General features: G+C 40.1%; 1 protein-coding gene across 2 annotated transcripts in view; it reads right to left on the bottom strand.

The window, feature by feature from the left end:
* Positions 1–25,410, bottom strand: part of cwc27 (CWC27 spliceosome associated cyclophilin) — a 236,692-nt gene that overhangs the window by 158,630 nt on the left and 52,652 nt on the right. For both annotated transcript variants that reach the window (XR_009446088.1, XM_048542191.2), the window contains exons 9-10: positions 19,924–19,963; positions 18,302–18,429 (exon numbers count right to left, since the gene is read on the bottom strand). Coding sequence is in view for 1 of the 2 variants with exons in the window: in XM_048542191.2 (XP_048398148.1) it covers positions 18,302–18,429; positions 19,924–19,963 (168 nt within the window). In the remaining variant the exon portion in view is untranslated. The remainder of the gene's footprint in view (positions 1–18,301; positions 18,430–19,923; positions 19,964–25,410) is intronic.

Consider the following 25,410-nt stretch of genomic DNA (forward strand, 5'->3'; position numbering starts at 1 on the left):
TCTATGTTCTATGTTATAATGTGGCATGAGTTGTACGCGTTGGTTGTGTCCTGCAGGGATAGCTGATTGAGCTCGGGCTAGAGAGACAGCGGCAGATCAAGAGCGGGCCATCGAGAGCAGGTCAGTGAGGCAGCAGTGGTGCGATTGGACTTCAACAACACTCACAAAATTTGATATCATATGGGACAAAGCAGCCCCTCAATTGGCACCACATCCACAAACATTCACTCCCTCTATCACCTGATGCAGAAGAGCAGCAGTCTGTAGTATCTACAACAGGTACTGCAGACATCCATCAAGGCTCCTTAGATGCCATGTTCCAAGCTCATGAACACTACTATCTGAAATGACAAAAGTAGCAGATATGTGGGAAATTTTTGTCTACAGGAAAGGCTATAAATCAACTAACAATAGAAGCATGTAAAAAGAATGGAGCAGTAATTATGGGTGACTTTAATTTTCATATTAACTGGGTTAATTGAATTGATAGGGTAGCCGTGGCAAATAAATCATAAAGTACATTAGGGACACTTATGTAAGAGCAATATATCATGGACCCAACAGGAAATAGGGTTTCTTAGATCAGGTAATGGGTAGTGAGTTAGGTTTCATAAATGACCTCAGAGTAAAATATGCCCTTGGAAGTAGGGATTATAACATGACAGTATTCAATATTCATGTTGAATCTGAGAAACTTGAGTTGGAACAACTGTTATAAATGGAATTACAATGAAATCAGGGTGGATTTAGCTAATGCGAACTGGGTGGATAGATTTGCATAAATATCTGTAGGTATCAGACATTTAAGAAGGTAATTCATGACTGTCAACAAAAATACATCAGAGTAATGTGGAAAGATTCTAAGAGGAGGGTAAACCAACCTTGGCTAAATGTTAAGGAAATTATTAAATTGAAAGAAAATGCATAAGAAAGCCAAAGTGATAGCCCTGAAGACTGGAATGAATTCAGAATCCAGAAAGGCAGGACCAAAAAGATAATAAAGACAGAGAACCCAAATTATGATGGCATACTAGTGAGAAACATAACAACTGACAATAAATAGGTAAGAAGGAAGAGAAAGTCAAAGTGAACACAGGCTCCACAGAAAATGAATGTGGGGAGAACAAAGAAGTGGCGGACATTAAACAGATATTTCACATTATGTTTAATAGTAGAAGACCATCCTACTAATATTAGAGAAAACTGGGGCGGAATTGAGGACCATCACTAGAGAAATAGCATTAGACAAGCTAATAGAACTAAAAGGCAGATAAATCCCTTGGCCCTGATGGCTTACATCCTAGGATCCTAAAAGAAACAGGTACAGAGATAGAGGATGCACCGGGCATAATTTTTCTAAACTTCTTAGATTCTGGACAAGTACCAGAGGATTGGAAAACTGCTAATATGACACCCTATTCAAAAAGGGAAGGAGGCAAAAAGCAGGTAATTATAGGCCAATTACACTAATATCTAACGTTGAAAAAAATATTGGAACTAATTAAGAAAATAAATAGCAGAACATTTAGAAATTTGCATTTAAGCTTGAAAATTCTCAGTGTTGATACTCCATACGTGCCATCAACAAATCACACAAGTAGATAACATAAGCCTCACACATTATGACTACAGAAAAAAGTACTTGAGTGCATAATACGAGCTAGAATTACTGAAAATAATATAGTTTAGTAAAATAAGAAACGATAACAATTTTTTTTTAAATATGATACTATAGACGGTCTGAATTCTTGCGGTTCAAGTAAAATGTTATTGACCTGAAATGTCCTCCCTCCACATATACTGCAAGCTGTTGAGTTTTTCTTATTTGATTTTAGATTTCTAGAGCTCACAGTATTTTGATTGCTCTTAACATAAGGAATCAACATACAAGTAAGGAATGATGTGTCAGATACATTCAAAAATATTAAAAACATATACATCAGAAGTAAGTGACACAATTTTTGATTAAAATCTTATTTCTCCACAACACTTACCCACTTCATAAGTTAGACAATACTTTCACACCTTTAGTTCATAGGTCATTTGAATTCTTTTCCCTTGGGTTACCGTAACTACAGTCTTACCTAAACACAGATTGAATCTTGCCAAGTGGTAGCAGAATGAAATTCATCACATCAACAGTTAAGTCTTTGTTCTTGCCATAAGCAGGAACAGTGTAAGATGCACAGCCAAGAAAAACCTCAGTGCAGGGTTACAGTGCTTGTGCCTAAACAATCTATTTTGTGTTGAATATATACAAGACTGACTGCTTTTAAATCACTGCCAATCATCTGCAGGGCTATGCTGTTGAGGTCATTATATTTCGCAGCTGGCAAGTGATTTCTGATTCAATTTGAACACCAAAGGAATAATTCAGAAGTAGAGGTTCAAAGTATAAAGTGATCAGGAAATTGGGCTAAAATGATATATTATTAAAATATATTTGCGATACAGTAATTCAAATGTTACCTATATAAAGAAGCATGTGAAGTAATGAGAGAAAATTTAAATTGTAAAGAGAAACTCCAGTAAACTGTGTAAGGCTTCAAAGCATTAAAATTTAAAACTGTAAATATTAAATCAAAACATGCACATTTAGGTTAATTGAGCCTGTGAAGGTGCATGTTTTATTCATAAGAGCAAAATATTTTTAGTTTTGTTTATTCAACATTTTAATAAGTGCATTAATACGTCAAATATGCTAGTTTGTGCAATAATTAGACAAACATGTTATACAAAAAGTAGAAAGCTTATGGACAGCAGGCAAGAATGTGGAATTTAGAATGATAATGAGATCAGCCACGATCAGTATTAAAATGGTGGAGCAGATTCATCTTCAGCTGCTTCATCAATGCATCCCTCTATCATTAGATCAAAAGTAGGGATGTTTCGCGATCATTGCGCAATATTCAGCATTGACTGTGATTCCCCAGACAATACTATCTCTACAGCCGCCTTCTTCAACACTCTGGGATACAGACTATCAGGTCCTGGGGACTTGCCAATTGTTCCAGTATCACTGGAAGTTTCATACCAACAAGTTAACAGATGACACGTACCATTCTGCTAACAGCTTTGTGGTAATGGCATTTTGTTCTTAACCTCTCCGTGATTTTCAATAGTTCCTGTATTTGCACATTATTGCTCAGGTTTAATGGAGAGGAGAAGGGTCCAGCTAGTGGTCAAAGATTGGCAGGATTCCCATGCATGTCACAAGTGCCCTGCGGACACGATCGTCAGCGACTGGCCAACTACATGGAAGTATCTGCATAATGGGAGCAAGATTCAGCACAGTAATATTGCCCAAAACTGTTAGAAACACAGGGCAAGTTAATTTTCTAAGCAGAAACAAGCCTCAAACCTCCAAGGATCATTCAGTGTTATCAGAGATCAGGAGACTTTGTGAGAAGTGCAGCTCATATCAGCAGCCTTTTTGCGCAAAGTGAAGTGGTTTCTCAATGTGGGGAATTAAACACTCCAGAGTTTACACACCTTTCCTGGATGCACAAAGGGGGAAAAAATATGTTAGTAAACTAGAGATTCTGCCTACAGAATGAGGGGATGACACAGGCCACACACACAACAGATTTATAACTAATTGATGCCTCCCTGCTTGGCCTCCATGATGATTTGGGCTTAATGAGATGTATTGTTCCAGGCTGATGGAAAGAAGACACACTCCTTACTAACCAATCAAGGCCATGATCATCCCCAACCAAACAATGCTACTATTTCCCCCTTTCAATCAATCAGATTACCATCACTGAATCCACCTCTGTCAACTTCATGGGAGCTCTCACTGACTTGAGCTGGATCAGCCATATCAACTGTGGCTACAAGGATAAGTCAAATGCTGGGAATCCTGCAGTGAGTAACTCAGCATCTGACTCACCAAAGCTAGTTTATCGTTTTCAAGGCACAAGTCAGTGGTGTAATGCAATATTCGTGATTGTCTGGATGAGTGCAACTGCATTATTCCTCAGGTCATCCACTACCCAAGAGACTAAGCTCAACAGGTTCAAATAGACAGGCAGGCATTCTCCACATCAGCCTCTGGAACTTATTGTTCCCTTCAGCATGCAGGTAAAAAGGATTCACAAATATCAGGGAAGGGTGTATACAGGTAGAAGCGTGACAGACATTTGCTACCTCACTCCTGTTGAGATGGTGGCACTGAAGTTGGCTGGAAAGCAAGAAAAACAATGCTGAGATTGGACTGACAGGTGTTGAATGTGAGCAGTATGACAACATTTTCATCAGCACTTGGGGCTAAAGGGATGAAAGGATACAAGGGCAAAGCACGAACAAGCTACTGAATTGGATAATCTGCCATGATCAGAATGAATGAGGCAACTGGCTCAAAAGGGTTAAATGGCTTACTTGTGCTTCAACCTTTTTTCAATGTTTTACTTCAACCACAAAGGATTCAATATTTCAATTGGCACAGCATCGCATCTTTCCCCCAATTCAAGTACCAGCACTGATATAGTCACATTTGTGATTTACCTCACCATCACAGTCTGATGAGAGGCTCTCAAGCAGAGACTCTTAACAATTACAGTTCTATTGGATGTCAGGGAAGCCGCACCAAAGTTTAATGGCAGGACTCTTGGTGTTGGTCACAGTCAATTCATATACATAATCATAAAGTGGCACGGGTGAACGGGTGAATCTGACAGAGGTGCTCGATGCTTTGAGCAGACAAATGTGGCGCTAGGAGTCCATCCAGACATAATTTTTGGAATGAGTCAGATGTTTGATTAAATAGTTTCAGCAACGATGATTCTGATAGCCAATTTCCACTGTCAACGTTCTGCATGGACTGTTTCCTCCACCAACACTGTTCCCCCACTGCCCTGGTCCTATATCACTCCTAATATTCTTGTCCCACCCCACCTCACAATGCCTTTCTCTGCAATCACAAAGTTTAACACTTGCTCATTCATGTCCTTATCCACACTGTCCAAGGACCCAAAAGACAGTCATACTTCTTTTAATCTGGATTGCTGTATTTGCTGCTTATAATATGGTCCTTTACATTGGTGAGACCAAATGCAAAATGGGTGACCACTATGGTATACCTCTGCCTTGTTGGAATATCCAACCTTCCAGTTATTTCCCATTTCAATCAACTACCTTGCTCCCATTTCTGTCATGGGCCTGTTACAGTGTTCTAATGAAACTCAAGGCAAGTTGGAGGAACAACATCTCACTTCCCACTTAGACACTTAATAGCCTTTCAGACTCAATACTAAGTTCAACAACTTCAGAGGACCATCCTTGTCTTTCTGATCCTGCTGTCAGCAAAGTGGACCGATATTCTCCTACACCCATCTACATTTCCATCTCTCCTTCATCCCTTCTCCACATTTCAACAGCATAACAGCAGTATTTCCCAGCCCCTTTCATTTCTGAAGAGGGGTTATATTGGATTCAAAACATGAACTCTATTTCTCTCCACAGATGTGGACAGACATGCCAAGTTGCTCCAGCACCTTGTTTTTATTTGGGAAACAATTTCCCTTGAATGCATAAGCAAAAGGCCAGTGTTCTTTCTTTCCAACGAGTGCAGCCAGGTCAAAAGTTGACAAAGGCCAATGTGATCTAATTGATGAAAGGACATGTCACGAGGCATGCAAATAGAGATTGGGTGTCCATCATGACAAGCATGATACTGGAAATCGTAAGGATCAAGCCCTTTGGACAACCATAACATCTATTTCCAACTTTCTGACCTCGCCATGAAACAGATAATGCTTTCCTCCTTCTTACCTAACCACCTATACCCCATTACTCTCGTTGTTTGAGGATCATGTTCTCTGTACTTTACAGCACACAACATGCATCAATAAAACATGAGACTATCATAGAACAATACAGCGCAGAACAGGCCCTTCCGCCCTCGATGTTGCGCCAACCTGTGAACTAATCTAAGCCCCTCCTCCTACATTATCCCGTCATCATCCATATGCTTATCCAAGGACTGTTTAAATGCCTCTAATGTGGCTGAGTTAACTATATTGACAGGCAGGGCGGTCCATGCCCTTACCATTCTCTGAGTAAAGAACCTGCCTCTGACATCTGTCTTAAATCTATCACCCCTCAATTTGTAGCAACGCCCCCTTGTACAAGCTGAAGTCACCATCCTCGGAAAAAGATTCTCACTGTCCACCCTATCTAATCCTCTGATCATCTTGTATGTCTCTATTAAATCCTCGCTTAGCCTTCTTCTCTCCAATGAGAACAGACCCAAGTCCCTCAGCCTTTCTTCATAGGGCCTGTGCTCCATACCAGGCAACATCATGGTAAATTTCCTCTGCACCTTTTCCAATGCTTCCCCATCCTTCCTGTAATGGGGCAACCAGAACTGCACGCAATATTCCAAGTGAGGCCACACTAGCGTTTTGTACAGTTGCAGCATGACATCACGGCTCCGGAGCTCAATCCCGCTACCAATAAAACCTAACACACCATACGCCTTCTTAACAGCACTATCAACCTGGGTGGCAACTTTCAGGGATCTATGTAAATGGGCACCAAGATCCCTCTGCACATCCACACTACCAAGAATCTTTCCATTGACCCAGTATTCTGCCTTCCCATTATTCCTCCCAAAGTGAATTACCTCACATTTATCCGTATTAAACTCTATTTTCCACCTTTCAGCCCAATTCCACAGTTTATCCAAGTCTCCCTGCAACCTGCAACATTCTTCCACACTGTCCACCACTCCACCGACTTTAGCGTCATCTGCAAACTTACTAACCCATCCACCTATGCCTGCGTCCAAATCATTTATAAAAATGACAAACAGCAGTGGTCCCAAAACAGATCCTTGAGGTGCTCCACTAGTAACCGGACTCCAGGCTGAATATTTTCCATCAACCACCATTCTTTGCCTTCTTACTGAAAGCCAGTTTCTAATCTAAACTGCTAAATCTCCCCCAATCCCATGCCTCTGTATTTTCTCCAATAGCCTACCATGGGGAACCTTAACAAAGGCTTTACTGAAGTCCATGTACACCATGTCAACTGCCCTTCCCTCATCCACATGCTTGGTCACCTTCTCAAAACACTCAGAGGTTTGTGAGACACAACCTGCCCTTGACAAATCCATGTTGACTATCTCCAATCAAATTGTTGCTTGCTAGATGATTATAAATCCTATCTCTTATAATCTTTTCCAAAACTTTTCCTACGACAGACGTAAGGCTCACAGGTCTATAATTAGCTGGGTCATCCCTACTGCCCTTCTTGAACAAGGACACAACATTTGCAATCCTCTAGTCCTCTGGTACTAAACCTGTGGACAATAAGGACTCAAAGATCAAGGCCAAAGGCTCTGCCACCTCCTCCCTAGCTTCCCACACAATCCTCAGAAAAATCCCATCCGGTCTACGGGATTTATCTACCTTCACACCTTCTAGAATTGATAACAGCTCCTCCTTACCAACCTTAATCCTTTCAATTCTAGTAGCCCATCGCTCAGTCATCTCCTCTACAATATTCTTCTGTTCCTCAGTGCAAACAGATGAGAAATAATCATTTAGCAGCTCTCCAATCTCCACAGAGTCCACACACAACTTCCCACTTCTGTCTTAGACCAGCCCTATTCCTACCCTAGTCATCCTCTTATTCCTCACATACCCATAGAAAGCTTTAGGGCTCTCCTTTATTCTACCTGCTAATGTCTGCTCATGTCCCCTCCTTGCTCTTCTTAGCTCTCTCTTTAAATCCTTCCTAGCTAATCTGTAACTCTCCATCGCCTCATCTTAACCATCTCGTCTCATCGTCACATAAGCCTCCCTCTTCCGCTTAACAAGAGATACAATTTCTTTAGCAAACCACGGTTCCCTTACCTTATTGCTTCCTCTCTGCCTGACAGGGACATACCTAACAAGGACATGCAATATCTGTTCCCTAAACCAGCTCCACATTTCGATTGTCCCCATCGCCTGCATTTTGCTAACCCATTCTATGCCTCCCAAGTCTTGCCTAATCACAATATAATTGCCCTTCCCCCATCTATAGCTCTTGCCCTGTGGCATGTTCCTATCCCTTTCCATTGCTAAAGTAAACATAACTGAATTATGGTCACTCTCTCCAAAGTGCTCACCTACCACTAAATCAACCACCTGGCCTGGTTCATTACCAAGTACCAGATCCAGTGTGGCCTCCCCTCTTGTCGGCCCTTCGACATACTGTGTCAGGAAACCCTCCTGCACACATTGGACAAAAACTGATCCATCCGACGTGTGTTAGTAAACCTATAATATGCTATATTATAGCCCTTATGGATGTGTGACTGGCAATATATTATTTTTTGGCCTGATATTGTAGGTGCCTGACTCTTATAGTCAGTTAGGTTTAGAGACAGATCATTGAGGAGCCATCAATTTACCAGACAGTGGTTAAACAAATATGGCACCGAAGAATTGTAAAGCATATACGTGTTATGGATACTACATTGAAATCCTGCACAGGCCTACATGACCTCATTCACGGGCTTTCTGTGCATGATTTACCTCTAAATAGCCCAAAACCTCCTTGAGCAGCAACATGTTGCTCTGGGAGAAACCAGACAGCATTTGTAAATCGTTGGCACTGGCAATGGTTGACCTCCAAACTCCTTAAAGAGAAGGCTTCATGCAGGATACAGAGGTCAGTGATAGTCTCCCCTAATGTCTAGAGATAATTCATCCTCATCCAGAAATCCTAGATGAAATGGGAGCCTTCACCTGCCTCTTTCCTGCTGCCTTCCTGTCCAGCTTTGAGTTTGCGCCTGCTGCAAGGCCTGCATTAGTGGGTACTGTGTTTCAACCCATATTGCTCATGAGTACGACAGGACTGAATGTTTGATTCCAGTATTTTTGTCAACCTTCCTTGACAGAGTGGGGGACCTGAAGGAAATGATGTCACTCTTGACCCTGTAGCTCTTCTGGTCTGGCGTGACCCTTAACGTTTCAAACCTCAGCTTCTCAAATCTGAGCATCTTTTATGAAGCTCCACCCATCAGCTCCTTTCACATTATTTCATCTGCCACATTTCCTACTTTGGCAGGCTTCCTTAAGATCTGTCCTTATTCTTCATGGCATTTAATTCAGAAAATTAAGTCTAATTAATTAATCGCACAATTGGTACTTGGTGTTAAATGAGCATCATTCAACTTTTCTTGTCTAGCACGTATATAATTTGACTGATTCCGACAGTGAACAATCTTAGGACTGTATAGAAAATAAATCTTTCCTTGTTTCTCCTTTATTTTGTATGTCTTCTACTGAATCTTTCTTTTATTGCACCTGGTTTGACATAATTTTCCCCACACTAACTTATCCTCCTTCTGTTTATTCCTCAATTCTTAAATTACCTTCATCTTGTCACCATCAGTGAACACATCTTTTGCCTTAGAATTGCTAAGAACCTACATGCATTGAAGCAAGTTTAATAAATAGGCAATACTGCAAAGTGCCGCTTTAGCAGTGAACCTCGGCAGGAAAAAATAATCAAAAGAAGAAAGGTGAAGTATTCTGCAAATACTATGAATAAACATTTGAGCTTCAGTTTAAGATACGAGAATAACTTATTTGAATCTTAGTTTTGATACTTAGTGCTAATACAAAATAATATAGTTTTTTATCCTATTGTCTACTGTCTATTACGGGGATAAGGCAGGAACAGGATACTGATTGTGGATGATCAGCCATGATCATAATGAATGGTGGTGCTGGCTCGAAGGACTGAATGGCCTACTCCAGCATCTATTGTCTATTCAGACCAGGGACGTGAGCATCATTGGTTGGGCAAGCATTTATTGCTGATTCCTGCTTGCCTCGAGAAGGCAATGGAGAGCTGCCTTCTTGAACTGCTGCAGTCCATGTGATATAGGTAGACCCACAATATCATTAGGGAGAGAACTGACAGTGAAGACGCTTTGGGCAGGGAGAGGGGTCAGGGGCAAGTTACTCACTACAGGATGCCTAGCGTTTGACTTGATCAAGGGACGAAAGATTATTGGGGTGATGCAGGATTGTACAGGTGAGTTTAAAACCAGTTCAGCAATGAATGGCGATTAGGCTCGAATGGTCTTGTACTTTGTTCGCATATTGGTACATTTCTTTTTGTAGCTGTGCTTATGAGGCTAGTTCAGTTCAGCTTATTGTCAATGATAACTGCCAAGGTGTTAAAAGTACGGGATTCGGCAATGATAATGGCATTGAACGTGAACAGGCAATGGTTAGATTCTCTCTTATTGGATATGACCATTGTCTGCGTTGTATGGAACGCATGGTACTTGTCAGCCAAAACTTGGATATTATCCAGATCTTGCTGCACTTGGACATCTGACAGTCACAAATGGTACTAAGCATTGTGCAATCATCAGCAACCATTCCCACTTCTAAACTTACGAAGAAGGTTAGAAGTCATTTACACGGCAGCTAAAGATGTTTGTGCCGAACAACACTAACCTGAGAAACTCTTAGACACATCTTGGAACTCTGGCAGCTGACTCACAACAACCATAACCATCTTTCTGAGCCAGGTATGGCTATCACTAGTGGAGAACTGATCCTTTAATCACCATTTACTCCAGTTTTGCCAGGTCTCCTTGATGTCACACTCTGTTAAATGAGGTTTTGGATGGATTTCTGTCACACACCCCTCACATCTGGCATTCAGTTCCTTTGTCCAAATGTGAATTAAGGGGGTAATGAGGTAAGGCGTTGAGTGGTCCTGGCAGAATCCAAACTCTGCATCAGTTAGCAGATTCTTGTTAAATAAGCTTCTTGATAACACGGTTGATGTTAGCTCCCATCACTTCACCGATGATCGAAAATAGACTGATGTGATAGTCATTGGCCAGGTTGGATTTGTTCTGCTGTGCACTGGACATAGCTGGGAAATTTTAAATATTGTTGGGTAGGTGCCAGTATTGCAGCTGTACTGGAACCGCTTGGCTAGGGTTGCAACAAGTTTTGAGTGCGGGTCTTTGACACGATAGTCGGAATGTTGTCAGGATCCATAACCTTTGCAGTATCCCGTGACTCCGGCCATTTCGTAAGTAATTCTTGAATGAAGCAAAGAGAATTCAAATGACTGAAGACTGGCATCCGAGTTGCCAGGGACCTTTATTGGAGGCAGAGATGGATCATCTATTCAGTACTTCTGGCTGATAATTGCTGTGAATGCATCAGTCTTGTCTTTTGCACTGATGTGCATAGCTGTCCCATTATTGAGGATCAGGATGTTAGTGGAGCATGTACGTTGCTTAATTATCTGTCACTATTCATGACTAAATATGACAGAGCTGTAGAGCTTAAATCTAATCTCTCTGATCCATTGGCTGTGGAATCATTTGGTCTATTCATGCTCTATGGCACGCAAGTAGGCCTGTTTTGTAATAGAATCAATTGTTCCCAGAACATTAGCCTAGACACAGAACCTAAATCTGCAGAACACACGTACAGGCCATTCAGTCCAACAAGGTGACATTCTAAACTAATTCTAAATTTACCTGTCACACTCTTCACATTAAAACAAATATAAATCAGACCCACCAGTCCCACGATGTGCAGTAACCTGCCCCTGCCTGTTCTTCCTCTTAGTCTTTACTGGCCTTCATCATTTAGCCTTCTCCTCAGTCATTTTACTTGCTGACCTATTGCTCTGGTTCTTCTCCTCCTCTCCCCACCCACCACCGCTTTAAACTTTCTTGAGTAGCACTTGTAAACCTCCCAGCGAGGATATTGTTGCCCCTCCTATACTAGCTCTTTAGCCAGGTATGTAACTGTACTATGTTCTTATTCAAAGCCTCACTGATATGTGCTACAGGAAGTAATCCTAAGACCACAACCATTGAGGTCTTGCTTTTCAACTTCCTACCTAACTCCTTTTTAGGGCCTTAAATCTCCTTTTTAGTGAATTTGCAGTTGTAACAATAGCAAAATCATCAGCATTTTATTATTCATCCATATACAGCCTTGTTCAGCATCAAATCCATACCAAAGTGTTTTCCCACACAATGAACAAATAGTTTCATATTACATTTCCACGCTTGCAGGCATTAGAATTTACTTTCACTAATATTTCAAGTATTTTTTTAAGAAAAACTAAGATACTATTTCTGGGCATTTTAAAAGTGAGGATCAAAAAACATCTTATACAGAAGTATACATCTAAAGGACTAAATGGTTCATTGAGCATGGAAACAGATCCTTCGGTCCAAATAAAAATCAAACAAACCGCTGACGCCGTAAATCAGGAACAAAAACAGAAGTTTCCGGAAAAGCTCAGGTGGTCTGGCAGCATCTGTGAAAAAAAATTCAGAGTTAACATTTCAGGTCCAGTGACCCTTCCTTCTGAGAAAAGGTCACTGGTCCTGAAACATTAACTCTGATTTTTTCCTTCACAGATGCTGCCAGGCCTTCTTCAGTCGAAATAGTCTACTTGGATCATGTTCCCAAGCCAAAATAGTCCGACTTGCTTGTGTTTGGGCCGTATCGCTCCAAACCCTTCCTATTTCACGTACTTATCCAAATGCTTTCTAAATGTTGTGACTGTACCGCTTTCTCAGTTCATTCCACATACAAGCCACTCTCTGTAAAAAAGTTGCCACTCATTTCCTTTTTAAATCTTTCACCTCTCACCTTAAAACTATGTCCCCAAGTTTTGAATTCCCCCACCCAAGGGAAAAGACCCTTGCTTGACACCTTATGTATGCCCCTCATAATTTTACAAACCTCTATATAGTCACCTTTCTCCTTGCCAAAGAACAACTGTCGGATAAGGAGCCCTTGAGAAACTCTAAGAAACCTTTGTCACCATCAATTGCTCAGTGCTGCTTGGTAGCATCACCTCTAAGAACTGATAAGGGAGCACAGGAAATTACTGAACGGTTATTTTTGTTTGCAAGAGCAATGCAAAAGGCAGCGGACAAGAATGACCAGAGCTCAGTGCACGTGTCAGAATAGAAGAACGTGACACAGAAATGCAATGGAGCATTAATCTCTTACTTCTCAGAATTTTAGGAAAGAACATTTCTTGCAGTACTCACAAAATGGAAGAATTAACAAGCTACATTTCAAAATACTACATTAATTTACAGGTTGTATGCATCACTATTTGTAAGCCTGCATCATTTTTATGTTAATTGAACATTAACGAGGAAAGTTTAAAGTTTTGGTCTCGGTTCTGATTACCCCAAGGGGTTGAACAAGGAAAGAAATATATGTCTATTGGATTGTTTCATAGCTGACATGTAAGAGACATGCCGGAACATTTCATGAAAATGGTTTGATGTTAAGAAAACGGTTAGTACTCCCAACTTGCTTTTCTTCTGCAATTTATCCAGAATGAAAATGAAAGGGAGGTTGGGCAGGAAATGAATCTTTTAACTGCATGCAAACAAAAAACTAAAAGAGAGAAGGTTGAAGTCTCTGAAACAATGTTAAGCCCAAGGTTAAATAAAATGCTCTTTCTAAGCTGATTCTGCACGCTCCAATAGGCACAGGTATACCATTCCCAGCAATAATTCCCAGTTCCGTAAGGTGTTGACGTGCACAAACCTCAAAAGATTAACACAGAACTAAAAAATTAGGCGAGGGAACATCAGTCAGGAGTGGATCCTACTTAGGAAAGTAGTTGGTTCTGAGGAGAACTACATACCAAATATGGAAGAACTACTGTCATTTGTAGGAAAGCATCATATAAAGGTCTTAGTGAACAGGGAACTTGATAAGATAACCTTATGTATTCCGAGAGGTGCATATTATGTCTATGGATAAAAAATGAGATACAACAACACTTGCAGCCAAAGGCACCCAAAACCATATCACAATACAGCATTTCCTCTTTATAAGTTAGCATGAAGCTTTGAAGATTTGACCTTTTTTTGGTATTTGCATAGAACTCAGAAGATTTGACCTTTTCAACATGTTTGTCATGGTTTCAATTTGAGTGGTTTAAATAATGACTGGAATCAGGGATCAACACGCTTTTAGAGATAATGGGAACTGCAGATGCTGGAGAATCTGAGATAATAAAGTGTGAAGCTGGATGAACACATCAGGCCAAGCAGCATCTCAGGAGCACAAAAGCTGACGTTTCGGGCCTAGACCCTTCATCAGAGCTCTGATGAAGGGTCTAGGCCCAAAACGTCAGCTTTTGTGCTCCTGAGATGCTGCTTGGCCTGCTGTGTTCATCCAGCTTCACACTTTATTATCTTCAACGCTCTTTTACTCAGGTCCAGAGATTTGAGAGCTGACTGACAGTTAGAGGGTTTGAGATGGCGGCTGTTTTTGTTTTCAGCTAACTGCTGGATTTTTAAGATTTTAAGTGTATTTTTTCTCTTTTGCATGCTTAAAATTAAAAATGGTAGTTGAGGGAAGGATTTTTTTTGTTTAGAGAAGTTCTTGTTAGAGCTTTTTCGTTTAGGTCCTATAATATAGAATATGGGCCAATCTGAGTGAGCAAATGTTTATGTCAGTCAGGAGAAGCCTACCACTAAACTGTTGGAAGTGGGAGATAAAGGAACAGTTGACTGTTTCTGGTGATTATGTTCGCAGGTGGTGTGTTTGGATCCATCTCATTTCAGAGCATTAGGATCAACTGGAGAAGCAGTCAGAGTCACTGAGGAGCATACAGAAGACAATGTTCAATGGTTAACGGATTTAAATAGGTAGTTACACCACAGGTTCAGTCAGTTAGACAGGTGACCATCAGGAGTAGTAGTAAGGTGGTTCAGAAGTCTCCTGTGGCTATTCCGTTTTGGGTACTGTCAAGGGCAGGTAGTCTCTCAGAGGAAAATAGAAGTGACAGCCAGATCTTAGGCTCCAAGAATGAATCTGATGTTAAGCGGGATTTGTCAAGATTCAAAAGAATAATTGTTATAGGGGGCTGCCCTGTCAGGAACATAAACAGGAGGTTCTGTGGCCATGAGCATGAATTCAGGATGGTATGTGGCTACCCTGGTGCCAGGGTTAAGGATGTCTCAAAACAGTTGCAGCATATTGTCAAAGGGGAGTGTGAGAAGCCAGAAGTTGCTGTACACATTGGTAATAACGACATAATTAGGGAAACGATTGAGGCTTTGCAAATTAATACAGGAAATTGAATAGAAGGTTAAAAAGGAAAACCTCAAAAAGGTAGTAATCTCTGGAGTAATCTCAATGCGACATGCTAGTGAGAGTAGGAACAAAAAAAAGGCAGATAAATCAATGGCTGAGGAAATGGGGCAGTGGGCAAAGACTCAGATTTTTGAATCATTGGGCTCTCTTCTGGAGCAGAAAAGACCTATTTAAAAGGGGCAGATTTCACCCGAACTGGAAGGGGTTGAATAGCCTGTCGGGGAGATTTGCTAGTGCTATTCGGGAGCCTTTAAATGACTCGTGATGCAAGGGTGTAGGTGGGGATCCTAAGTAGTTGTGAGAGCAGAAAGAGAAATGAGAATGGTTTTGAATTAAAGAAGAGCAAGTTCATTAGAAATGTTGAGCAAGAGCAAGTCAGAGAATGAGGCAGTTCTGATTAGTTAAATTGCATTTATTTCAATGCAAGGGGTCTTAACAAGTAAAGCAGATGAACTCAGGGCATTTATGGGGAAATGGGACTGGGATATCATAGCTATTACAGAAACATGGCTGAGGAAGTGACAGGGCTGGCAGCTCAATGTTCCGGGGTTTAGATCAATAGAAAGGAAGGCAAGAAAGGAGGGGATTAGCATTTAATTAAGGAAAAAATCACTGTTGCACTTAGGATATTTCTTGGGAATTGTCCAGTGAAGCTATATGAGTGGAGCTCAGAAATACGAAGGGGATGATCACCTTTATGAAACTGCACTTTAGGCACCCAATTGTCAGAGGAAAATTGAAGATAAAATATGTAGAGAGATCTCAAATATAAGTAAGAATAATAGAGTTGTAATTGTAGGAAATTTTAACTTTCCAAACATAGACCGGGACTGCCATAGTGTTATGGGCTTGGACGTGAGGAATTTGTTAAACATGTTCAAGAAAATGTTCTTTATCAATATGTAGATATACACATGGTAGACTAATTAATAAAGTTAGATCACATAGGTTTCAGGGACAGCTTGCCAATCAGGTATAAATTGGCTTGACGAGAGATAGACAGTAGTGGTGGAAGGTTGTTTTTCAGAATGAAGGCCTGTAATCAGCAGTGTTCCACAGGGATTGGTATTGGGTCCACTTCTGTTTATCATTTATATCATCAACTTGGATGAGAATTTAAGAGGCATGGCTGGTAATTTTGTGGATGATACCAAAATTGGTGATATAGTCAACAGTGGAAAAAATCTAAGATTACAAGTGGATCTTGCTCAATTGACCAACGGGCTGAAGGGTGGCCGATGGAGTTTAAGTTGGCTAAATGCGAGCTATTGCATTTTGGTAAAACAAACAAGGGCGGGACCTACAATAGTTAATGGTTGAGTCCTGGGTAGCGCTGTCAAACAGAGAGTTTGTTTAGGAGTTCAGGTACATATATTTTTGAAAATTGCAGAAGTAGACAAGGAGGTTAGGAAGACATTTAGTACGCTTGTCTTCATTGCTCAGACCATTGAGTCTAAGAGTTGAGAATGTCATGTTGAAGCTGTATAGGACATTCGTGGGGCCACTTCTGTATGGTGTACTACGCGGATTGCCCTGCTTTAGGAAAGGTATTACTAAACTGGAGGTGGTTCAGAAAAGATTTACCAGGATGTTGCCGGGACTGGAAGGTTTGAGTTAAAAGGATAGGCTGAATAAGTTGGGAGGTTTTTCCACTGGAGTGCTGGATGTTGAGGGGGTTCCTTATAGGAGATCTGCAAAATCATGAGGGACATAGACAAAGTGAATAGCAAGGGTCTTTTTCTTCGGGTGGATGAGTTCAAAACTGCAGGGCTTATTTTTAAGGTCAGAGGAGAAAAATATAAAGGGCAACTTTTTCCACACAGAGATTGGTTTATATGTGAAATGAACAGCCAGAGGAAGTGGCAGATGCAGGTATAAGTTAGGACATTTAAAAAACAGTTAGATAGATACATGAACAGGAAAGTTTTGGAGAGATATGGACGAAATGTAGGCAAGTGGGACTAGTTTAGTTTGGGAAACTTGGTCAGCATGGATGATCTGGACCGAAGGGTCTGTTTCCGCATTGTGTGCCTCTACGTCACAGAAATATTAGCAGTTATGTTGCCAATTTATGTTAATTATAAACTGTTTAAAATTCTGTCTTTTAACAGTGTTTTCAAATAAGTCACCATGGCGGCAGAATTACTTACAGATTAATCATTAAGTTCCATCAGACACACAAAAACCCATATGCCACTTGTTTAAATTCAAAAATCCAAACGCAAAAGCGATTGTAAAATATACATAAAAATCACACACATTGCATCATAAAGTACATATGGAACAAGAAAATTTAGTTAATACACATTGAAAATTATTGAATAAATCATTTTGGTTTAAATCATGCAGACATTTAGTGTTGCAATAATAACTCTTTGTTGTGACAGTTACTGAGCAAAAATCCACTTTGAAGGGGGCAATTTAAGGATCCATGAGTGTTTACAGAAATTCAGTTGAGAACTTTGTTAGCAAGTAACTAGTTGTTGTGACTAATATAATTCAGATCATTCATGTGGTTTCCGAAGTCAAAGTCAGAACGGTTTGTAATTAATGGTAGAATTCAACTACACTTCCATTGACATTTCAACACTGACATTTTAAAGCAACTTCAACCTGGAACTAAAATACAATGCTTTACTCAAGTGCCAACTTTTCACACATATAATAATTTATTTGTCCTTTGAAGAACCATATATTAAAACTTAAATACAATGGCATTCTAAGAATTTTAAATAAATGGAAAGCAATTGTTTTCCCAATTACAGGTACACCTACATTAATCTTATGCTATTCACTGGAGAATGATATTGGGTTCACATCTTCTCTCACTCTTTCTAATTCTTTGCAGATTCTTGAGTTATTCAACATTACCACCAACAAATTTACATATATTAACAAGATGAAATAAGATACAGTAGTTTGCAAACCAAAGCCAATATTCCAGTAACTACTCCAAAATTAAATTTCAAAAGAAATAATAAAAATATAGCCACTGTGAAAATATTACTTAGTGCAGAAAATGTAAACTGCATTTTAACTTGGCAAATAAACAGCTGAACTAAAAGTACAGAAACTTTAGAAGGAAAACCAGTAAAGAAATAACCGGTCAAATTTTATCATAATTCAGATTTATGATTAGCTAATACTTTAGACAAAATTATTAAAAATGCTAGACTGACCTGCGGCTGAGTTTCTTTTTCTCATCATCATCTTCTCTCAGCTGAGGCTTGACATCCTCATTTGTATCTTTCTTCAATTTTTTTGGCATTTCTTCCCATTCTTCGCTGTCAGATTCATCTTCCTCCTCCTGGAAAAGTCAATATTTGTCATGTTTGTAAAAGTGCTGTAAAATAATTGGTTCCTAATCAAAATCTATGTCAATAACCATTGCAAAAATTGTGTAGGTAGATACTTCTTACCAACAGATTTAGTCAATATGTTGCAATTTGCACTTTTGCCCAAATAACTATGTTTAAACTAAAATCTGGTTATTTTAGTGTTTATTACTTCTGATTCAACTCACCAACGATTTCATTATGATAAGTTCTTTGTGGGAGTTGCGAGCAGACAGGTTAAAGCCATCTTTTTTGAACAGCCTCTGAGAAAATCTCTCGGGATTCAAAGTCAGGTTCAGGTATTCCAATAGTTTGAACATAGTTAGAGAAACATAGTGTGGAGAACGATGGAGTGCAGTAAGATCAAAGCTCATGGAAATGTAAGCAGGGTACAAATGTTTGTATCAGTAAGCAGAATGAGTAAAGTTTCAGGGTTGGACAATAGTGTGTTGTGAGTGGCAAGTTGTGGATTGCATTCATCCTGCAAACTTGGCTCTTACTTACGCAAGCTGCAAGAACCTTGAACATGACGGGCATTTGCAATGGCTGAGACTCATCATTTTTTACCTTCTGGGTCCCAATATCTGCCAAACTCACAGTCATATTTTTCCAACTTTCATTATGGACCAAATCAGATGGCTCCATCCCGTCTTTGTCCAAGTATCTAGGTAACTATCCCCTTCCTGGTGTATCACAGTGACTGTAGCTCTATCACTGGCTTAATAATTTGAAGTTAGAGTTCCCCAAATGGCACAGACCTACTATAAAGGATGCATCACATAGGTGCTCATCATTAGGGTTTTGGGAGTTGGATAGATCTTTTAAACGGTCACAGGCACAATGGGCCAAATGGCCTTTTTGATTTTGCTTACAGTCATAGAGCTGTACAGTATGGAATCAAACCCTTCAGTCCAACTCATCCATGCTGACAAGATATCCTAAATTAATCTAGTCTGATTTGCCAGCAATTGGCCCATATCCTTCCTATTCATATACCCATCCAGACTCTTTCTAAATGTTGTAATTGCACTAGCCTCTAACACTTTCGCTGGCAGGTCATGCCATACACGCACCACCCTCTGCATGAAAAAGTAACACCTTAGATCCCTTTTAAATCGTTCCCCTCTCACCTTTTAAACCAATGCCCTCTAGTTTTGGACTTAGCCATCCCAGGGAAAATACCTTGGCTATTCACCATACCCCATGCCCCTCATGATTTTATAAACCACGGTAAGGTCACCCCTCAGCCTCCGACACTCCAGGGAAAAGAGCCCCTGCCTATTCAGTTCTCCCTACAGCTCAAGCCCTCTAACCCTAGCAACAAGCTTCGAAGTCTTTTCTGAACCCCTTCACATTTCACAACATCCTTTGTATAGTAGGGAGATCAGAATTGAACATAGCATTCCTAACCGATGTCCTGTTTGATTAAATAATTGTTTCTCTGTAAAGAATATCAATTACTATACCTTGTCAGATTCCCTTTTTGTCTTTGTTATTTCTGGTTCACTGGAGAGAAAATAATAAGAACAGAATATTATAAATATACTCAGTGATAGAATAATCACTTTTCTACACTTAATATAATTTTCAATGGTAATAATTTTTTATCCTATGAACACGCTTATCGTTGAGAGAGTGACTAGACTCTCAGCTGCATCCAAAAAAAAAGCTTATATTACTCCGACTATTAGGTTATACAAACCATAAACAACAGTAGAGGGGAGGGTTCAGTTCCATATACAATTAGAAAACCAAATTTAAAGGAGAAAGTAGGAGTGCAGCTTAATGATGAATCTGTTTGTTACCAGAAAATAAAAGGCCAGCAACAGAATGTGCGAACATCATATTGCACCAAGGAATCTTCAAGAGTAAGGGCATTTCACAACAGAACGAACTTGAAGGCTTTGTATCTGAATAGACAAAGCATTTGGAATAAAACTAATAAGTTAACACCGTAAGTTAAGACAAATGGGTATGATTTGATGGCGATTACTGAGGCATGGCTGTGAGAAGACTAGAATTGGGAACTGAATATCCACAAGTACTCTGTTTTGGAAGGACAGGTAGGAGGAAGAAGAGGTGGCGTTGCTTTGTTAGTAAACAGTGAGATAAGTGCAGCAGTGAGAAATGATATCAGCACCGAAGATCAAAGTATAGATTCAGTCTGAGTAGAAATAAGAAATAGCAAGGGAAAGAAGTCCCTGGCGGGAGTAATCTACAAATCCCTAAACAGCAGTACCACAGTGGGGCACAGTAGAAACCGGGAAAAACTGATGGATTGTAAGCAAGGAATAGCAATAACCAAAGAATGACATTAATATGCATTTTGACTGGATTAATCAAATTGGCAAAGGTGGACTTGAGGCACAAAGATCAATACTGCACAGGAACTGGCCCCTTCCTTCACCAAACCTCCACCGACACTGTTTTCTCAACTAAAAACCCCTTGCCTCAACAAGGTCAGTATCCTTCTGTTCCCTGCCCTTTGATGTATCTGTCAAGATGACTCTTAAACATTACTACTGTATCTATTTCTACCACCTCCACTGCCAATGCATTCCATGCATTTACCCCTTTTGTTTTAGAAACGTGCCTCTCACATTTCCTTTAAAATTTCCCACTTTTATCTTAAACCTGATTATTCTAGTAAATGATATTTCTACCCAAGGAAAAAGATCCAGGCTACCCATTCTACCCATGCCTCTCAATTTTGTAAATGCCCTCAGCCTCCGATACTCAAGTAAAAACAAACTGAATTTGTCCAATCTCTTCTCATAGCCAATATCCTCCAAACCATGCAAGATCCAGATAAACGTTTTCTGTACCCTCGGCAAACTCTCGACATCCATCTGATAGAGTTCATTGAATGTATTAGAGATTGGTTTTTTGGAGCAATATCTTGTGGAACCAACCAGGGAGAAGGTTAGATAATAAAATGTGAGGCTGGATGAACACAGCAGGCCCAGCAGCATCTCAGCAGCACAAAAGCTGACGTTTCGGGCCTAGACCCTTCATCAGAGAGGGAGAAGGTTATTCTGGATTTGGTATTGTGTAACGAGGTGGAATTAATTAATAATCTCATTGTAAAGGAAGAATGATCATAGCTTGCTAGAATTTGAAATTCAGTTGGAGTCTAAAACCAGCATTCTGGAGCTAAACAAAGGATACAAAGGCATTATGGCAGATTTGGCTTACACAGACTAAGCAAGATGACTAAAAGATAGGACAGTTGATGAGCAGTGGCAGATGTTTCCTAAAATTGCTCCTAATTAAAATATATTCCAGAAAATCCTAGGCTTAGCAAGGAAGTTAAAGATCACATATAAAGACAAAAACAAAGGCATACCATATTACAAAGGCAAGTGGCAGCTGGAAGTATAAAAATGGAGAGCAAAAGCTTCTACGGCATATAAAAAGGAAGAGTAGCTAGTGAATGTTAGTTCCTTGCAGGATGAGACTGAGGTGTTAATAGTGGGGGTCTCAGAAAGGGTAGAGTCACTAAATCAATATTTTGCTTCAGTTCTGGTTGATCAAGAACATAAATATTATCCCAATAATAACGAGAGGCTATAAAGGAGAAGGAATTTAAAAGAATCATCACTAGGAAAAAACATACTGAGTAAACTATTGGGATTGAAGGCAGACAACCCCCGGCCCTAATGGTCTACATTTGTGTGAAAATTTGTGTAAGGCAGAGGTACAGAGCAGTCTACCAAGAGCAATAAACAGCTTGAGACACCTAAGCTTTTTATACAATTGGAACAAGGGAGGCAGCCTGTATGGGTGTGGCCAGCTGTTACTGATCCAGATTTCTAGTTTTTAGGTTTAACTTTAATCAGATGCTGTTGTAGGCTTGAAGAAGTAGAAAGCTATCTTTTCCCTCCCTCGGTTACAATTAGATGCCGAGGTTTCTCTTTGTACCGGGTTACCTATGAGACAAGTCTACTTTTCCAAATTTGCTAATTTTTTGCCAAGGGTGCATTTATGGGATGTTACTATATTGGAACAGTTAATTAGTAATAGTTACTGTATTTATTATTCAGTAAAGTTAGCCAGTAGAATTAAATTATTCTGTTCTATTTAACTTGCGTTTTTGCTTAACATCAAGTAGTTTGACCAGTCATATTGCCTCTGGACAAGGCACTTTGCATTTGCCATAAAATTTTTTACAAAGTTAAGGTCTCGGCTACATTCTTGAAATATTTTGCGGGAGTAGGTCTGGTCCCTAACATTTGACCGCTGAAATTGAACATGGATAGATGTTAGGTTATCCATTTTGATCAGAGGGATAGAAAGGTATGTTATTATTTAAAATGGATAGAACTGTTACAGTACTTCTGTGCAGAGGAATCTGGGTGCGCTTCTCCATGAATCAAAGCAAACTAGCATGAGCAGCCAGTAAAAAGGAAGGAAAATGGCATTTATTGCTCAAGAAAGACAGTATAACAGTACAGAAGTGTTGCTACAACTGTACAAGGCATTTTGGTCATATAATTTTGGTCCTCTTACCTGAGAGAGGGATATAATAATATTGGAGGCAGTTCAGAGGAGGTTCACTTGATTAACTCCAGAGATGAGGAGTTTATTTTCTGAAGAGAGACTGAGCAGTTTAGGCCTATACCCTCTGGAGTTTAGAAGAATGACAGGAGATCCAGTTGAGGTATACAAGATGCCAAAGGAAATTGACAAAGAAGACACAGAAAGCATATTTCTTCACGTGGGTAATCTAGAAGGAGAGGTCATAGATTTAGAATAAAGGGTAGCATATTTAAAACACTGATGAGGAGAATTACGTCCCTCAGAGGGTTGTGAATCTATGGAATTCACTACCCCAGAGTACAATGGACATTAGGACATTAAGTAATGAGATGACAGGCAGGTATTTGATTCGTAATGGGTTGAAGGTTACAGAGATCAAGGAAGTGGAATTGACACTGAGATGATATCAGCTATGATCATATCAAGTGACAGAGCAGGCTTAAGAGGTAGCTTTGCCGAATGCTGTTCCTAGTTCTACATGTTCTTATGGGATATCCTTAACTCCAGTACAATAAGCCATGGACAAGCAACAAGTAGTTCAAGGTAATGTTCAGGACATTGTACCAGACACCACCATCACCATTCCTGGATATTTCCTGACCCATAAGTAGGTGGTGAAAATGCATTGGGAAGGTAGTACCCCGGAAGTGCTCAACATTGACTCAGATCCATGAAATCTCACTGCAACATGTCAAACATGGGCAAAGGAAACTGCCTGCTGATTACCACTTACGACCCACCCTTTGCAAATGAATCAGTACACCTTCATGTTGCACACCGTCTGGAGTAAGCACCGAGAATGTCAAGGGCACAAAATGCCCTTCAGTGTCCTCACCCAGCAGTGGCTTAGCCGTAACATTACTAATCAAGCTAGTTGAGTCCGAAAGGACCCAGCTGCTAGACTGAGGCTGTGGAAAATGGTGAGGAAACCAACAAGAGGCAAAAATATATGTAGCATTATCCTCTCCAATCTATCTACTGCAAATGCATCTTTAAGAGTGACTATTGTATAGTCCTTGTGGAGCCTAATCCCACCTTCACATGGAGATTACTTTACTTTACTTCATGTTGTGTGGTACTGTGACCACACATTGAACAGATCTAGCAACTCATGACCAGGCAACCATGAGATGCATAGATTTCAGTGGTAGCATAATCATATTCAAGCATAATTTGTAACTTCATGGTTTGCCTATCCCCCACTATATCATTATTATCCCTGAACCAGGGTTAAACTCCTGGATTGAAGAGTGTAGGAAGACATGACAGGTGCAGCATCAAGCATAAGTAAAGTGATATTAATTACAGTCAGAAGTGCTGAATGGACAATCCATTTTGGTGTCTTCCAAGGATCCTCAGCATCACAGATGCTAGTCTACAGTCAATGATAATACGCACTGGATGCTGCAAAGGGTGTGGGCTTTGACAACATTTCAGTAGTACCACTGAAGACTCGTGCCCCAAAACTTGCCACACCTGAGACAATCTGTTCCAGCGTAGCTACAACACTGGTGTCAATCCGACAATGTAGAAAATTGCCCAAGTATGTCCAGTACACAAAAAGCAGGATGTATTCAACCCAGTCAATTACTTGCCCCATCAGCCGACTCTCAATCGTAAGTAAAATGATGGACGGTGACATCAAGAGTCATACGATGCAGCATTTGCTTAGCAATAACCTGCTCACTCATGCCCATTTGGGTTCACCCAGGGCCACTAAGCTCCTGACGTCTTTAAAATCTTTGTTCAAACATGGTCGAAAGAGCTTCATTCAGGAGTGGGGGGTAAGGTGTTAATGATTATCCTTGATATCAAGGCTGCATTTGACCAAGTGTAGAATCAAGGAGCTCCAGCAAAACTGAATTCAACAGAAATTAAGTGAAAACTTTCTGTTGGGTGGAGTCAGAGTGAGATTACAGTCTAGTGTTATTATTGTTGGATTATTATTTCAGAGACCCAAGCGATGTTCTGGGGTTCGAAACCTGCCACAGTAAATGGTGAAATTTGAATTCAATTAAAGAAAATCTGGAGATAACAGTCTAATGACAACTATAAATCCATTGTCAATTTTCAGAAAAATCAATCTGGTTCACTAAGGCCCTTCACAGGAGGAAGCTGCCATTCTTAAGTGGTCCGGTTTTCATGTGACTCCAGACCCACAACAACTCTTAATTGCCCTCTGGGTAATTAGGGATGGGTAATAAATGCTGGTCTAGCCAGTGACACCCTCTTCCCGACAACGAATAAACAAATTCATACATGATGCAAACGAATATGAGGCTATTGGAGGTCAGTCATCAAGATCCAGTACATCTCAGCAGGTGTTCCTCAAACTAGCGACCCAGGCCCAAAGATGTTCAGCTGATTTATTAATGACCTTCCCTCCAACAACATCAGAAGTAAGAACGCTTAAT

The sequence above is a fragment of the Stegostoma tigrinum genome, chromosome 1 (assembly GCF_030684315.1).
Source record: "Stegostoma tigrinum isolate sSteTig4 chromosome 1, sSteTig4.hap1, whole genome shotgun sequence".
Classification (NCBI taxonomy): domain Eukaryota; kingdom Metazoa; phylum Chordata; class Chondrichthyes; order Orectolobiformes; family Stegostomatidae; genus Stegostoma; species Stegostoma tigrinum.